At 40.5% G+C, this 17,613-nt stretch overlaps 1 protein-coding gene across 1 annotated transcript; it reads left to right on the plus strand.

The window, feature by feature from the left end:
- The first annotated feature begins 2,589 nt into the window (after positions 1 to 2,589).
- LOC127078842 (uncharacterized) lies at positions 2,590 to 3,216 on the plus strand. Its single transcript, XM_051019264.1, has one exon. It carries the CDS (start codon positions 2,590 to 2,592, stop codon positions 3,214 to 3,216), a length of 627 nt encoding a protein of 208 aa, XP_050875221.1.
- The last annotated feature ends 14,397 nt before the right edge of the window (positions 3,217 to 17,613 follow it).

Genomic DNA, 17,613 nt, shown 5'->3' on the forward strand with positions numbered 1-17,613 from the left:
ATCCATGACTCTGAGTACCCTGTCTAGAACCCAGTCGATGGTTGCGTAGTACGGACTCCCGAGGTGAATACTTCGTAAGGGTACGTACGAGAACCTCACCCAGAATAGATTCCCTTGATGGAGTTGACGACCGAAAAGTATTTCTCGTAAGCGTCAAACATTCTTGTGAATCAATGACTCTGGGGATCCTTTGTAACAAAGCCCTAGATCATACCCGGTGAGAACCCCGTTTTGGAAAAGCAATCAAATTTATCCATACCTCGGACCTTTGAACCTATCCAAAAAAAAAACAAAAACATTGCATCCATTCATTCATTGCTTACGTATAAAAAGCAAAACTCTTAGTTGTTTCGCATTATTTCAGGAATCCAAGACTTGTTAGCAAGATGAATCCTGAGAGAAGAGGCACTTTTCAGTTCAAATACAAGAACGTGGACCTTACCAGCCTGCAGAAGTTGAGTGCCAAAGTAACACCCCTCAAACTCAACAGCTTTGTACAAAACTATGGAAGAATTCTGGACATCCTAAATGAGAAGATGGACATGATGACCGCAGTGACTATTGCTCAGTTCTATGATCCACCTCTACGTTTTTTCACGTTTTTTGACTTCCAGTTGGCTCCTACCTTGGAGGAGGTTGAGAGGATCATAGGCCGGAATTTGAAGGATCATAATCCATTTCCTAAGCTCGATGAAGATATTCCTCCCAAGAGAATATCTTCAGCTTTGGGTCTGAAAGTTTCTGAAGTCGTGGACAATTGGGATGTGAAAGTACCTTTCAGTGGTTTTTCTAGGAAGTTCTTGGAAGATCAGGCCAAGAAGATGGAAAAAGAGGGGAATTGGGAAGCCTTTTATGCTGTGTTAGCCGTGTTGATATATGGGATAGTCCTCTTCCCAAATATTGACCATTTTGTGGACCACCTGGCGGTGAGAATTTTCCTCTCTGGTAACCTTGTACCGTTCCTCTTGGCAGATCTCTACTACACTCTCCATGATCGTCATGAGAAGAAGGGAGGAATCGTCTTATGCTGTGCACAGTTGTTGCATGCTTGGTTTAGATCCCATATGCCCGAAAAAGGTCCTTTTGTCTCGAAGGAACTCAAGCCCTTCCAGAAGTTAGCTTCCCTCACCTCCAGTCATGTTAAGTGGTATATCAGGGATTGGGAAACCGAGAATGTGATTGTCAGCATTGGAGACTTCCCCAATGTGCCGTTTTATCTCTGAGGCAGCAGGGGTACCCTATGAATGGCCCTCTAAAAGCTGAAGCTCTAGAGCCTTTTATCTTACATGGTGTTGAAGCGGATCATCCCATGGTGAAAAAGATCAAGAGGTCTTGGCAAGCAGTTATCAGGAAAGGTAAGGAGTTGGGTAAGAGAAATGTCATTGCCCAAGAGCCTTACACTTGTTGGGTTAGAGAGAGGGTTCAGATGATTAAACTCCCTTATCCAATTGATCCTTCTATTTATCCATTGGTTCCGGAGCCAGAACCCATATTACCTGAAGATGTAGAGAAGCTCAATGCCCGTATCAAGGAGTTGGAGTTGGAAAATGTTGATTTGAGAATCAAGCTTGGCCGAGTCTCAATAGAGAATGGGAACTTGAAAGACGATCAACAAAAGAAGGACAAAGAGCTTGAAGTCTCCAACAAAAAAGCCAGAGAGTCTGAAGCAAGGAGAGAAAAGTTTGGACAAGCGCTCTATAGCACTAAATCTGTGTTCAAATCAAAGGAAGATGAGTTGGATAGAGCTCTACTCCGGATTCAAAAATCTCAACAAGACTCTGGAACTGACCCTTGAAATGAAAAGGGAAGCACGGATGATTTCCGAGATTCGTACTCGTGAATTGGAGAATACCATTCAAAAATACAAGGATACTCTGGAACGCGAGAAGTTGAAGACTGAAGAGTCAGAAAGAGTTTGCACACGGTTGAAACATCATTTGGATCGAGTCGATGCTAGAATCCAGGCACTTGAAGGTGGGGATCAGGATGCTGCCTATATGGTGTTGCTAGGTGAATGCAGATATTGGAGAAACCTCTATAGGGACATAGAGGTGACCAGGGCTGAAGACTTGCGCATCATTCAAGATCTTCAAGGGCTTTACACTGAGTGGAAGGGCAAATTTATGAAGCTGTTCGGATTTGCGAGTTCCATCATGCAAGAGATACCTGAGAAGCTGCAAGAAGCTGATTGGTGCATGTGTCCAGAGAACACCCCGCATCAAGTCTTTAATTTCATTAAGTTTTGTAAGGCAATGTTAGAAGGGTTAACTACCGACCTTGCTACGGTTCGGAAAGCCCATAAGCCATGAGCACGTTCTTTGTATTTGAACTTTGATATGAATTAATGAAAATCACTTTTGAGATTCATTTTATTGTGTTTCATTTCCTTATTATTTTAAATATTTGCGAACAAGTGTTGTGACATTTTTGAAATAAATGATTGAACTAACCAAGAGTTTTGCAAACAAAATGCATCCATACATGCATTCATGCATTTTCAAAACAGAGTCTCATTCTGTCCTTTCTTCCTCCAGTTTCACGCTGAATTTTCAACACCAGTATAATACTAGTGCCAGAGCTCGTCAAAGAATGGCAGATCAAGAGCATGAATTGGAGCGAGTGAGCTCAGAGCTCGAAGACCTACGTGGAAACATGGGTCAAGTCATGGAAATATTACAGGTCATCAGGGCAAAGTTAGACACCCAAACAACGGTTGTTTCAGAACTCGCCGGTCCATCGATTGAACTCCAACCTGCAAGAACGGTACCAACAACCGGGCCAACCTATGGTTTACCTCCCGGTTTCACGCCTACAGTTGAAGGTGCCCCTGGTTTTGCACCATCCGCTCAGCGGACGGCTCCTCTACCGACCATCAATGAAAATCATCCAGTGGTTCACACGTTCGCACCTCCTCTCGTTCGTGCACATGTGCAACCCTACTTTAAGGATCAACAACATGCTCCAGACTTTTCAGATGAAGATGAGGAAAGGCAGGAAGACATAAGAGGGATGAAGGAGAATTACCAGATGCTTGAGAAAAGGTTGAGGGCTATGGAAGGTGACCAAGTTTTTGGTGCTACTGCTAAAGAGATGTGCTTAGTATCAGGTCTTGTGATTCCTGCGAAGTTCAAGACCCCAGATTTCGATAGGTATGAGGGCCACTCGTGTGTAAGAGTCACCTTATTATGTACTATCGAAAAATGGTTGCGCATGTAGAGGATGACAAACTTATGATACATTGCTTCCAAGACAGCTTGAGGGGTGCTCCCTCTAAGTGGTACTTAAGCCTTGATCAGAGTAGGATTCGTTGTTTCCAAGACTTATCTGATGCTTTTATCCAGCATTATAAGTATAATATGGATATGGCCCCAGATAGGAGGCAATTGCTCAGCATGTATCAGAAAGATAAGGAGTCTTTTAAGGAATACGCGCAACGATGGAGGGAAGTGGCATCGCAAGTCGAACCACCTCTGGCTGAGAAGGAGTTAGCGGATTGGTCCATGGATACAGTCAAACCCGTGTTCTATGAAAGAATGGTGAGTAGCGTATCTGCAAGCTTCTCTGACCTGGTCGCCGTGGGCATAAAGGTCGAGTTGGGATTGAAGAATGGAAAGATGATGACTACCTCTGAAACATCTGGTAGTAATGCAAAAAAGTTTCCTGGAGGATTTCAAAGGAAGAAGGAGGGTGATACAAATGCAGTATCAACCAGTCAATGAAGGAGTCATTCATGGAAGAAACAACATCAACCTACTCAACAACACTAATTTGCTCAACAACAACCAGCTTATCCAGTCCAATATGTTCCACAACCATATGTGGCAGCTGTCACACCAAATTTCAACCAACCACAAGCTCATGTTTATCAACCCGCTCAACAAGCGCCGGTATACCAGCAAACGCCCGCGCCACCTACTTATCAACAGCCAAGGGCACAGGCCCCTCGGCCACAAAATCCTCCAAATCAAAATAGGGTACAGAGAGGTAGACTTCCGTTTGCTTCAACCCCTATGACATACACTGAATTGTACCCATCGTTACTACAGAAAGGGTTAGTGACGCCCAGATCTTTGGGTCCTCCACCAAATCCTTTACCTCCATGGTACAATCTAGATGCCCATTGTCCTTTCCATGGGGGTGCCCTTGGACATGATTTAGAAGGATGTTATGCTTTAAAGCATATTGTGCGGGACCTGGTTGAGAAGAAGATTCTGTCATTTCGAGACGTCGGACCCAATGTCAAAAGTAACCCTTTGCCAGCGCACGGTGATGTTAATGCCGTCGAGGATGCTTCTGATGTGTGTATAATCAAAAATGTGGAAGATGTTAAAACTCCGTTGCTAACGCTTCATGCAGGATTGGTGGGGGCTAGATTGATTGATACATGTCACGACAACTGTGAGGAATGTGCCGTTCATCCAAGAGGATGTAAAGTGGTACAAAATGACATTCAGAACTTGATGGATCAAGGTGTTTTACAAATTTGTAGTCCAATAACAAACGAGGATGTTTCGGTCATTGAACCCGTTTTTAATATACCAGAACCGTTTGAGGTAACTTATCACAGAAGAGATGTTGTTCATCCATCACCCGTGGTAGTTTGCATGCATACCCCATTTCCTTTTGAAAGTAACAAGGCAGTACCCTGGAAGTACGGCATAACAGTGGTAGATGGAGTGGTAGATGGGAAGCCCAAAGCTGCCGAAAGTGAGAAAGGCTTGAAGAATGTTGACGCCGACATCACTAACATCGCAGGAACAAGCAGGATGACCCGCAGTGGTCGGATTTATACTCCCAATTTTGATGTGAACCCTCAAGAACCAACAAGGGGAGCTGCAAATGTAAATCCTACCCCAGAACATGGAGGGGCACAGCCGGCTGCGCAAGCAGATGAAGCAAGTGAGTTCCTAAGGATAATAAAGAAATCTGACTACAAGATAGTTGATCAATTACATCAAACACCATCAAAAATATCTATCTTGTCCTTGCTTCTGAATTTCGAAGCTCATAGGGAGGCTCTACTAAAAGTGCTTGCTCAGGCTCACGTTACCCAAGATATAACGGTTGGCCAATTCGATGGGGTGGTCGCCGACATCACAGCCTGCAACACTCTAAGTTTCAGCAATGAAGAGTTACCCAAGGAGGGGAAGAATCACAACCACGCTTTGCATGTATCCATAAATTGCGAAGAAGATGCTTTGGCCAGAGTTTTAGTTGACACTGGATCATCCCTCAATGTTTTACCAAAGAGGGCACTTGCTAAATTGTCTTACCAAGGTTCAGAATTGAAACCCAGTGCCCTTGTGTTAAAGGCATTTGATGGCTCTCGAAGAACAGTAGTTGGGGAGGTGGAACTACCAATACAGATCGGACCGCATGTATTCCCCATCAATTTCCAAGTCATGGACATAAATCCAGCTTATAGCTGCCTTTTGGGACGCCCATGGATACATGCTGCTGGGGCAGTAACTTCTACTCTGCATCAAAAGATGAAGTTCGTTGTCGACAACAAGCTCGTCATTGTCTCGGGTGAAGAAGATTTTATCATCAGTCAACTCTCCTCTTTCTGTTATATCGAGGCTAATGAGGATGCCTTGGAAACCTCTTTTCAAGCCCTTGAAATATCCAATGCCACACTTGAAGAGGTTAAGGATCCTATTGAGAAAACCAGTTTGTCATTCGCCTCTTTGAAAAGCGCAAGATCAGCAGTTGAAAGTGGAGGCCCTGCAGGTTGGGGGCAAGTCGTCAACGTCAATGAGAAAAACGACCGTTTTGGTTTGGGGTACAAGCCTTCTACTAATAGAGGAGCCCTGGTCCCTACAAAGGACCGTGTGCGGAGCATACAAGAAGTTTTTCTGAGCAAAGGATTTATCCATGGAGATCAAGTTGGTGCAGTGGAAGATGACACTGAAGATGGAGAAACATCAAATCTGATATACCGGTGTGAAGGAGCCCTGACAAACTGGGAAGCAGTTGAGATTCCAAGTTTTTCCTGTGTCAAAGTAATTGTTGTTTTCCTTTGTGTTTTCGAAAATTCTTAGCTCTGCCCAAGGCTAATGGATCATTTGTAGAGCCCCTTTTGAATTTCAAAAAAATCATTATGACAAATAAAGAGCATTTTGTTCAAATTCTTGTCGTTCATTTATTTGTTGTTCTTTCCTTAAAATGGCAATGTTTTCAAAAACTACAAAAATATATTTTTTTACTTCTTTTGCATTTTGTTTTCATTTTTCTAAAAAGAACCATCATTAAAAAACATGCAGAATAATCAATAAACCAGTTGAATCCGATGACCCCGCTACTTCCTATAATTTTGAACTCCCCGTCTACCAAGCGGAAGAGGAGAGTGAGGAAGATTGTGATTTCCCTGAAGAATTGGAAAGGATGCTCGAGCACGAGTCAAAGGCCCTTCAGCCACATCAAGAACCAGTGGAAACAATCAACCTTGGCACCGAGGAAGACAAGAAAGAGGTCAAAGTTGGGACTGCACTTGAGGCAAGCATCAAAGAAAGATTGATCAAGTTGCTACAAGAGTATGTAAACGTATTTGCTTGGTCGTATCAGGATATGCCGGGTTTAGATACTGACATTGTTGTCCACAAGCTACCACTACAGCCAGATTGTCCGCCAGTGAAGCAGAAGCTCCGAAGAGCGAGACCTGACATGGCTCTAAAGATTTGTGACGAGGTGAAACGTCAATTTGATGCCGGTTTTCTAGCAGTTGCAAAGTACCCTCAATGGGTAGCTAACATAGTACTTGTACCTAAAAAGGATGGCAAGGTCAGGATGTGTGTTGATTATAGGGATTTAAACAAAGCTATTCCGAAGGACGATTTCCCCCTGCCACATATTGACACTCTGGTAGACAACACTTCTAAGTTCGCAGTCTTCTCCTTTATGGATGGATTCTCAAGTTATAATCGAATTAAGATGGATCCAGAGGACATGGAAAAGACCACATTCATCACCCCTTGGGGAACATTTTGCTACAAGGTAATGCCATTCGGTCTCAAAAATGCTAGGGCAACTTACCAAAGAGCAATGGTCACTCTTTTCCATGAGATGATGCACAAGGAAATTGAGGTTTATGTGGATGACATCATTGCAAAATCTCAAAGTGAAGAGGATCATATAGACCACTTGCAAAAGCTATTCGAGCGTCTTCGGAAATTCTGACTACGACTGAATCCTGCTAAATGCACCTTCGGTGTCCGGTCTGGAAAGTTGCTTGGTTTCATTGTTAGTCAACGAGGAATTGAGGTAGATTCAGACAAGGTTAGGGCAATACAAGAAATGCCTGCTCCACGTACAGAGAAGGAAGTTAGAGGATTCCTGGGACGTTTGAACTACATCTCTAGGTTTATATCTCATATGACTGCTACGTGTGAACCTATATTCAAATTGCTCAGAAAAGATCAAGCAGTTGAATGGAATTCTGACTGCCAAATGGCTTTTGAGAAGATCAGACAATACCTGCAAGAGCCCCCTATTCTAATCCCACATGTCCAGGGGAAACCACTCTTTATGTACTTAACTGTGCTTGAAAAATCAATGGGATGTGTGCTGGCAAAAGTTAGGGATGAATAAAAATGGTAGCTTGCTAAGTTGAAAACCTGAAAAGGCGACTTAGGCAAAAAGGAGCGTCCCGGTGGATTGAAAACCCGAAAGGGCGATCCAGGCAAAATTTAGGGGGCAAAAGGCATAAACTACATCAGTTGTTACTGATTAACACCGAAGAATTTGAGGTGGAAGATTAATCCAGTCACTCCCCTTAGGAGCAAGGTTTTGGGGGAATCATATCTATTAAGGATGTTAGTGGTCACTGAATTCAATGTAAACCTTTCCTTATTTCCATTTTCCAAAACTTGTAACACTCCATGGAGCTACGCCATTTATGTGCTACCATTCTTGAATAAAATACAAGTTTTCCCAATCATTGTTAGTTGTGTTCATCTACGTTTTTCTTTGTTATGCAAAATGTCATTTATTTGTTAATAACGAAGTTTTGAAACTTGAAAAAAGAATTTGAAATTTAAAAAAAAAACAAAATTACTTTGATATATGTGAAAATCAAAGGAAAATCATTTGTTTCCCCGAAAGCCTCAAGGTTGCATAAACACTCCAGGATCACCAACAAAAGTCCCCATGGAATATAACTCATTAATCCTCTAGAAGGATGGACCTTTGGTTATTTACAACTGTCAATCATGATAGTTTCTCCTCTGGATGCGCTTGTTAATTGTACGGGTATGAGTTATTGGTGTTGAGGAATCAGAATCTCTGTAAACAGTCTCTGCAACTCCTAGTCTGCCAAGCGTCAGCATTCTCATAATCATGATCATTCATATATCATGCATTCAAGTCATGCATAGCCGAAACGTACATTGTGCTCATTATGCATTGACCTAGGTCTTATTGTTGATCATATGTCTTTTGACCTCTAATTCCAGTTTGTCCGTGGTATCCTTGAACCAACATCCGGTTTTCGCAGTCATTTTCAAGTCCAATTGTTGTCGAACTTGATTCCATCATCAGGTCATATATGAACCTGTTTGTTCAGTACCTACAGGTCATATATGGACCTGTTGTTGAGCTTTATTCCGGTGTCAGGTCATATATGAACCTGTTCTGAAGATTTTTTTTCTCTGTTTGTTCAATACCACTAGGTCATATATGAACCTGTTGTTGAGCTTTATTCCGGTGTCAGGTCATATATGAACCTGTTCTGAAGATTTTTCCTCTGTTTGTTCAATACCATTTAGGTCATATATGAACCTGTTGTTGAGCTTTATTTCGGTGTCAGGTCATATATGAACCTGTTCTGATGATTTTTTTCCTATGTTTGTTCAATACTATTTAGGTCATATATGAACCTGTTGTTGAGCTTTTATTCCGGTGTCAGGTCATCAGGTCATATATGAACATGTTTGTTCAGTACCATTCAGGTCATATATGAACCTGTTGTTGAGCTTTATTCCGGTGTCAGGTCATATATGAACCTGTTCTGAAGATTTTTTTCTCTGTTTGTTCAATACCATTCAGGTCATATATGAACCTATTGTTGAGCTTTATTCCGGTGTCAGGTCATATATGAACCTGTTCCGAAGATTTTTTTCTCTGTTTGTTCAATACCATTCAGGTCATATATGAACCTGTTGTTGAGCTTTATTTCGGTGTCAGGTCATATATGAACCTGTTCTGATGATTTTTCCTCTGTTTGTTCAATACCATTCAGGTCATATATGAACCTGTTGTTGAGCTTTATTCCGGTGTCAGGTCATATATGAACCTGTTCTGAAGATTTTTTTTCCTTTGTTTGTTCAATACTATTCAGGTCATATATGAACCTGTTGTTGAGCTTTTATTCCGGTGTCAGGTCATATTTGAACTTGTTCTGAAGATTTTTTCTCTGTTTGTTCAATACCATTCAGGTCATATATGAACCTGTTGTTGAACCCTTATTCCAGTGTCAGGTCATATATGAACCTGTTTTGAAGAGTCTTTCTCTATGATTGTTTCAGTGTTTTCAAGTCATATATGAACCTGCTGTCAGAACTTCTTGATATTCCCCAGCATTGTCAGGTCATATATGAACCTGTTGTTTTGTTTTATTCCAGTATTGCCAGGTCATATCTGAACTTGTTGTGACATTTTCTTTCTTATTCGGGTCTAGTAAGTCATATGTGAACTTACTACCGAAATCTCTTGTACTCTGAATGTTGTTTATCAACTTTCACTTCGATTACTCCCCAGTGTGTGTCTGATTCTCCAGCAGGACTGTTTCCCCAGCAAGTTGTTTCTTACCATTTGTCTGTTTTCCTGTGGACCATCAGCATTCCCCACAGCTTGGTCTGTCTAGTAGCATCTCCTGTTAAGGATCCACTATATCCCTAGCAGATAAAAATTACAAAAAAAGAATCATGCATCCATGCATATCATATCATGTCATATCATATCATATCATATCATATCATATCACATCATGTCATAGGGATTCAGGATCAAAATCCGGGTCTTCTTAGTATTTAACCATCTCCCACTATGATCATATGAAGAGTGTTCTGCTTCATATTCTCTAGTTGAAGATACTTAAATAGGGGCAACTGTCATACCCCGATTTTGGTCCTGAATTTTTTCCATTTTTATTTGGCACTTGGCCTAAAGTTCATTTGCATAAATTCATGACCAAAGGCAACCATCAACCTCCAAATCCTTAATCATGTATCCATAATCATTTCATCATTTTCGAATTAATTCTAGGAGTAGCGAACTAAGTTCAATTTGATTTTGATCCAAAATTGACTTTAGAGATTCAAATTGATTTTGAGGATTAGATTAATTTTGGAAATTATTTCAATACTTTTTGTCGATTTAATTTTAGAAGTTTCGATTAATTAGCCATGGTTGTATTATTTGTTGGTACACCATTTAACCATTTTTTTTTCTTATCATAAAAAATTCTGCATGAGTTTACAAATTTCAGCCCATATCCAAATCCAATAACCCAACTCTATTTTTCAATCCATTTTTTTTCAAACTATATCCAAAATCCATATCCATTTTCATTATCCATTTGGAACCAATTTAAACCATTTCATATCCAAAATCCATTCAATCATAACAATTAACCAACTAACCCAAAGTCCATTAATCCAAAACAATTATCCAACAAAAACAAAAAAAAGACTTTACTTTATCACGTGTGGATTGGATAAATTGAAAGTATGCATTAAAGATACACATATGTTGCTCTTGTCAACTTATCAGAAGAGGGAATACTGAGAGAAGCTAAAGCAAATAATAAAAAAAAAAGACTAATTTGCTAAGCGAATTGTCTAATGGTGTTGTTCACAAACACACTGCATTCACGCTCCCACTCTCCTCTTTTCCCATCCAAAGTGCCGATGATCCAAAACCTCACGCTTTCAATCTTTTTTTCTTCATTCACATTCTTAGCTCCATCCAGAATTTGTAAATGCATCGCTACACTCCGAGAAGCTAAGACTACTTACAAGGCAAGGGTCTCCCGCGATGGAAACTTGGGTAAACTTTAAGCCGGCTACCTCTTTCCTGAGATTGGCGGAAGAAAGTCTGCACACTTGCAACCATACCACCATGCCATGATACACCTCCAAGTCTATTCGTTAGTCGGCGCATCAAGAAAGCAAGCATGTGGTTGTCCATTGCCGCCCCTACCAATTCACGAAGCAATAATGTCAGTCGTATGGCACCAACAACAGCTGTTAAATATCATAACAAAGAAAACAATACACAAAGACAACAAGCAGCGGACTATGACTTACGGAGTAGTTTTTTGAGTCCTGCGACACCTGCAATAGCAAGGCAACGCTCAAATTCCAATGAGATACTTGGTGGCTCTATATACGATCCGGCATACTACTCATCCCTGTTTGAAGACAATCAAGAAAACAAATTTACATATGGGTTGCCCGATCATGACATTGCCCAGAATGGGTCAACATCAGCCACTGGAATTTCTCAGAAGATATCCACAGAGAGATCTTTTCAGGCTGCGGATGTAGGAAGAGGATGTATAAATCCTAAGATGGAACTTGTTTAAAACAAAGCCCAAAATGCTTCATTTCACTCAAGTGCCCTCTCTGCCTGGGGCTGGTTCAAGCAACCTGTTTTTTTTCCTTGCAACCACTTGGTCTTCAGTTCCTGCATGAAAGATAGTTCGACGGTTAGATCTGAGTGTGCTCTCTGATACCAAATACGCTCAAATAGATTTAAGGCATGTAATAAATTCGAAGCTTTATGGTGCGAATGTCATAGTTACTATCAACTAGTTTTCAACCAACACTGATGTCGAACTAGAATGCGGTTAGAAAACTTACCTTAGATGCCAGAGCTTAAGATGCTGTAGCATGTAGTCATCACGCCTATGGTGGCAAAGGAACTGTAACCTGTGGTATTTGCAGTTCAAACCTGAAGCACGCTCCCTTGAAACTAATGGTTGAAGCTACTGAAAGAAAACTTCAGGATAAGAAGATATCTGCTAGAAAGAAAGCCTTGAGAAGTTGATGGAAATATATCAAACTTACCATAAGAATCCTGCAGAATTTTTGATTAGTCACCTCTCACTCGACAATGTTTCAGACAGTAGGCCAAATCGCAAAGACAAGAGGCTGGTAAGGATAGCCTCTCAGCCCCAGGTTCTAGGCTCTAGGTTGGTGAAGATCTTAGAGACCCCACAATTTACGTACCTGCCAAGATGAATGCACTAGTTGTAACACATGAAGAAATCCCTCACAAAAGAGAACATATCAAATTTCATTGAAATTCAAAGCTCATAAAAAAGGCAAACTTGCGGTGTACATTATAATTATCGTTGCATACCGTTGTTAACTTGAAGACTTCTTCTCGCGATATTACTTTACAAAGGTCTTCACCAAGTTTATTTGCAGCTTAAGGAGCATCATTAGCCATGTTTTACTTGCAGCAACACCGCCTGCCACTGTTGCACCTACTACAGTAGCATTTTAACCCGACAATCACAGTAGACTCTTTTTGCACCAGTATTGCTTATTATTGCATTTAGACGTGTTTCCATATCTCATCAAGTGGAACCATTGCGACCCTGTGAAAATCCAAACCAGAACCAGCCTTTACCTGATTGTGGTATTGCTAAATAGAGAGCAGATGCTAATTGCCGAGGGTGAGCCTTTTCCTTTTCCTTTTGTTCCTCCTTAAACCATGGTCCTTGCATTTTAGAGTAAGAGAGCCTGAGAGGTGATGAATCGTTGAGAGCGAGAGAGAGATTCTTGAGGTCGAGCGCGAGATTGAGAGAGAGGATTGAGAAGAGAATGCAGGGGAGGACGACGAGAGGCCTTTCTTCGCTACTGTACTTCACATTTTTTTACTTTTTATTTAAAAGAAACAAATACTTTAAACCAAAAAATTAGTTAATACGTTCAGTATTCCTGCTTTTTATTTAATGGTGTATAGTAATGAATTGTTTTCATATTCCCAATCCACTAGCCTCAAGAACCCAACAGCCAAGCGGTTAGGTTTAATTTTCTTGGTTTCTCCCATTTGGTAGTCCAACAGACTACTTCATTTTAGTTTTTATTTTCTTTTTTTTTTTTAAAACTTTTATTCCAATTTGTTCTGGTTTATATACCCAAGTGTTTGTTGTAAATAATAACTAATCATAAATGGCCTAGTGGAGAAAGGGTAGTTTCATGATCTTTAGTGGAGTGGGTTCAATACTCGTATATAGCATTTTATTTCTTTTAGCATTCATTTTTTCCATGTTTATGTTTTAGTATAATTTCTCCCGTACTGATAGTTTCATTATCATTTAATAACACATATTTGTTTTCTTTTAATTTCATCATCCATTCAAAACCATTTTAAACTATTAAAATCACATTTTTCTCGATTCAATGTCGAGCCCATTTTCATACCCTTGTAAGTCGATTGCTTTTAAGCATCGCCATCAACCTCACATAGCTTACTCTTGGGCTTTCTTACAATGAGCCGGTTCTCTTGCACTTACACTCATACTTTGCATTATTTGTTGTTTGGGCCCGATTTAATTATCTCATGATTTCGAATCCCCATTTGACAAAATGTACCCCACTCCCCCGATGTGTAATAATTTTGTACTGTTTAGTTCTTTATTTGTTTGACTGTTTAGTTAGATACTAACACAAGAATAAAATCAACCATTTCCAAAAGATCAAAAAACAATGACTCGATCCAACGTCGAGTATTTTCTCAATAAACAAATCAATTCATTCTTCCCTCCTATTCTATTCCATTTCTTTCAAACTTTCATCAAACGCTTGATTTCAACGTCAAGCCATTTTTTCTAATAAATTCAAAAAAATATTAATTTATAGTTAAGACATTTTCAATAAGATGGAAGTGGAACGTGGTGTATACCACGCACTCCTGAGACTAGGATTCGAGATGTATATCTCGCCAATTTTAGTTCTCGCCATCATCCAAATTCATCCACTTTGTTTTCTCTCAAACACTCATTCAAATTTCTCTTAAACGTCCATCAATACTTGATCTAGGGTCAAGTCATTTTCACAACAAAACTCAAAATACATAATTCTTATTTAAACTTTTTCAATAAAGGTGGAAATGGAACATGGTGTATACCATGCACTCCTGAGATTAAGATTTGAGACGTATGCCTCGCCTATCTTAGCTCTCGCCATCGTCTAAAATTGTCAATGCGGTTTCTTCAAACCCTTTCTCAATCAAAATCTAAAATACCTAATTCCTATATTAATCTCTTTCAATAAAGATGGAAATGGAACTTGGTGTATACCACGCACTCCTGAGACTAGGATTCGAGATGTATATCTCGCTCATCCAAGTTCTTGCCATCATTCAAAATACATCCAACCAATCAAACCCTTTTCTCGCCGCCGTGCGATTAATCAAAAACCTTTTTCATAAACGAAAGGTATCTTGTCTTAAGTGATATAAAACAATGTTTCGGCCACGATTGTTGAGTCGAGATAAATGACGCTTTTCCGAATGTAGATTTATAAATCCGTTCGATGTGTGGTATGCGTCCACTCCTCATCTGTTTTGAGTAAAATAATATTTTCGTCGATTAATACAATATAGCTTTCGCTAAAATCGACCAACAAACAAACATTTTTCTACCCAGAACTACGTAAGCCTTGATTTCTCTTTTGAGATACGTAGGAGCAGGATTTGTAAATCTTGTCAGGCCCACTAATAAAAAACTTAGGTTTAGTCCTTCGTCAAAAATCCAAAAACATTTTCCTTTCTTTTATTCTTTCTTTCCCACCTAATAATTAGAAAAGCCTAATATTTCAACTAACACTAACGCACACAACTGACCTAATGGTTCCCGTTGAGTACAACGGACGTGAGGGGTGCTAATACCTTCCCCTTGCGTAATCGACTCCCGAACCCTGATATTGGTTGCGATGACCATATCTTATCCTTTCTTTGTCTTGGGTTTTATCAATGTTTCCCCTTTCCTTCTTAGGAATAAATAAAGTTCGGTGGCGACTCTGTTCAGTCCATCATTGCGAGCGTGCGATCGCGCTTCGCTTTGTAGTCATATCCCCATTTTTTTCGAGGTGCGACAAGGTGGTTATGAGGTTTATCAAGAACCAACTCATATGCCGATATGGTGTGCCAGACAAGATCCGAGTTTCCAATTTACTCCTCCAGGGTAGTTCCTTTGCAGCCTGTCCCAGTAGGGTTTCCTGATCCGAGTTTGATGATGGTATCTTCTCCGGGTCTGAAGACTTCTTCTAGCATTGAGAGCTAGTGTTGGAGATGTTTATTTCCTTCCCCGGTAGAGCAAAATGTTATTTCTCCCCTTAGTAGAGTTTCCTCTCCAGCAGATAGAAGGGAGTCTTTTGATTGATATGCATCTGGTTGGTGGTTGTTCCCCACGGAGTTTCATATCGTTCCTTGATAAGCTTCCCCATTATAGTTTCTTCACCGGTGGATCTTACTGTTATTCAACTACCTATCCCCATCAAAGTTGAGTTCTCTGTTTGATCATCTTCTTTCGCTACTCCTGAATACATCTTCTTTGTATCCTCAGCGAGTGTAGCTTTGGGATAAGATTTGAGATCCCCGATGATTTATTTTTATCCTTCTCGGGTTGTTCCTTAAGCTGAGTTCTCCAGTAGGCTTTGCCCTTCCGGTCAAGACGTTGTGTCGGGTGTCTGTTCGTGATTCTTGGACTTGTTTGTGTTAGATATGTCTGTTTGTCAGCACTAATCATACACAAATCAAGCATATACATACATAATCATAACATTCAGAGATTCATGTTGCATTCTTTTCCATATATCCTTGCTTGTTATCTCCTGCTATTGGTGAAATATTCTTCAGCCCCATAGGCATAAAGTGTTTATCTTTCCACCGAGTTATGTCTTCGTGGATGGTTATTGTTTCAGTTTCCTCCCCAAGTGTGTATTGGGATGGGAATTACTCCCCTGAGTTATATCCTCATCGGGTCGAGTCTTGTTTGGTTGTGTCTTTCTAGTTTGTTCCTAGATTGACTCCCTCTCTTGTTATCCCCTGCAGACCCCTGGGGTTTAGTTGTTCAATTGATCAAAAACCAGTAATTGTCCATCTTTTCCCCAACGGATTTTGTAGCCTTCTACCCAGTAACCGGTAGATGTAATCCCCTCTTTGTTGATTATCTTTACCCAGTGACCGATATTGATATTCCTTCATTTTTGAGTATACCACCTAGTAACCGGTGATATATCGATTGGATAATTGCTTTTACCAGGAAATTTATCCCTTGCGAGTCATCTTTCATTTACCCTTGTTTGGTAATGATTGCTCCTCCTTCTGATTTGTCATCATTTTGTACCCAGTAACCGGTATCCCGATGTCCTTTCTTTTCGGTTGATTTATCCTTCATTAACCCAGTAATCGATTGTGGATAATATTTCATGCGAGTATGTTATCTATGTTATGACGCTGTTTACTGTGGAAATTGGTAAACAATCACTGGTCCTCCCTAGGCCTTAAGACTAAGGGTTACTTGCAGGATCGACCAGTTGATCCTAGGTCATGTGCTAGTGCAAGTGAGGCTTGTCCAATTCGACGGGATAACTTTGTGAGGAACGGCTCCTAACAAAGTATTGAACAAGCGCAAGTTTTTCCACACGAACGGTTTAAACGACGCTATAGCCTATAGGTGACTCGTGACCGACAGCGCTACAACATCCAAAAGATGTACACGACGAACACGCTTTTGGTGAACTCTATTATCGTAACAGAATCAATGTCGACAACATAAACGACAACGTAAAATGATAACTCAAAAGTAAATGAAATTAGATAAAATGTTCAACGGGAACAATTGAAAAGTAAGGAAGTTGCATTGAAATAAATGTGGTGATTCACGTACATAGAACTCTCAAAAACTCTTGCTTCCTCGCGTTGGGAATGGGAAGTTTCTTACAAGTGGTTTATTAGTATAAGGTGAACACCTCTAGCCCCTCGTGGGATATTCTATTTATTACAAACTAAAGGAACTGCTCATAAGCTAAAACTCCTAAGAACTAGTAGATGTCATGTCACACGATCTGCAAACCGTCATACCCACGTCTTGCAAACTTCTCCAGATTCTGGCGCTCTGATTCTTCTTGTAACTGCTGGTCATTTTCCAATTTCAAATTTCTCCCGCCCAGACGTTTAGGGTGACACTGTCTTTTACGCATCTGGCATGAAAGAAAATTCTCTGTCCCAAACTTTACTTTAGTCTACGGAATGGCCTGTCCACCAAGCAGGCATCTCCTGTCGGCTTCATCCCTTTGTCGCAACCTGAAAAAAGGAAATGCGAAAAAACAACCGGCGAGAAAGAAATGACAGAAGAGTCGCCACCGTGCGTTATTTATCCCAAAGGAGGGAAAGGAAACGCTCGAAGTAAACCTGGAAAAAGGAAAGGAAAAGACAAGGTCTCGCAACCAAATCTTGGGTTCGGGAGCCGATTATGCGAAGGGAAGGTATTAGCACCCCTACGCATCTATAGTACTCTACGGGATCCACTCTTGTTGTTCTTGTCTAAAGGGTGTGGGTTTATCTAATATACTATTTACTAAAAGAGGGGTCAAAAGAAAA

Source organism: Lathyrus oleraceus, chromosome 5 (assembly GCF_024323335.1).
Source record: "Lathyrus oleraceus cultivar Zhongwan6 chromosome 5, CAAS_Psat_ZW6_1.0, whole genome shotgun sequence".
Classification (NCBI taxonomy): Eukaryota; Viridiplantae; Streptophyta; class Magnoliopsida; order Fabales; family Fabaceae; genus Lathyrus; species Lathyrus oleraceus.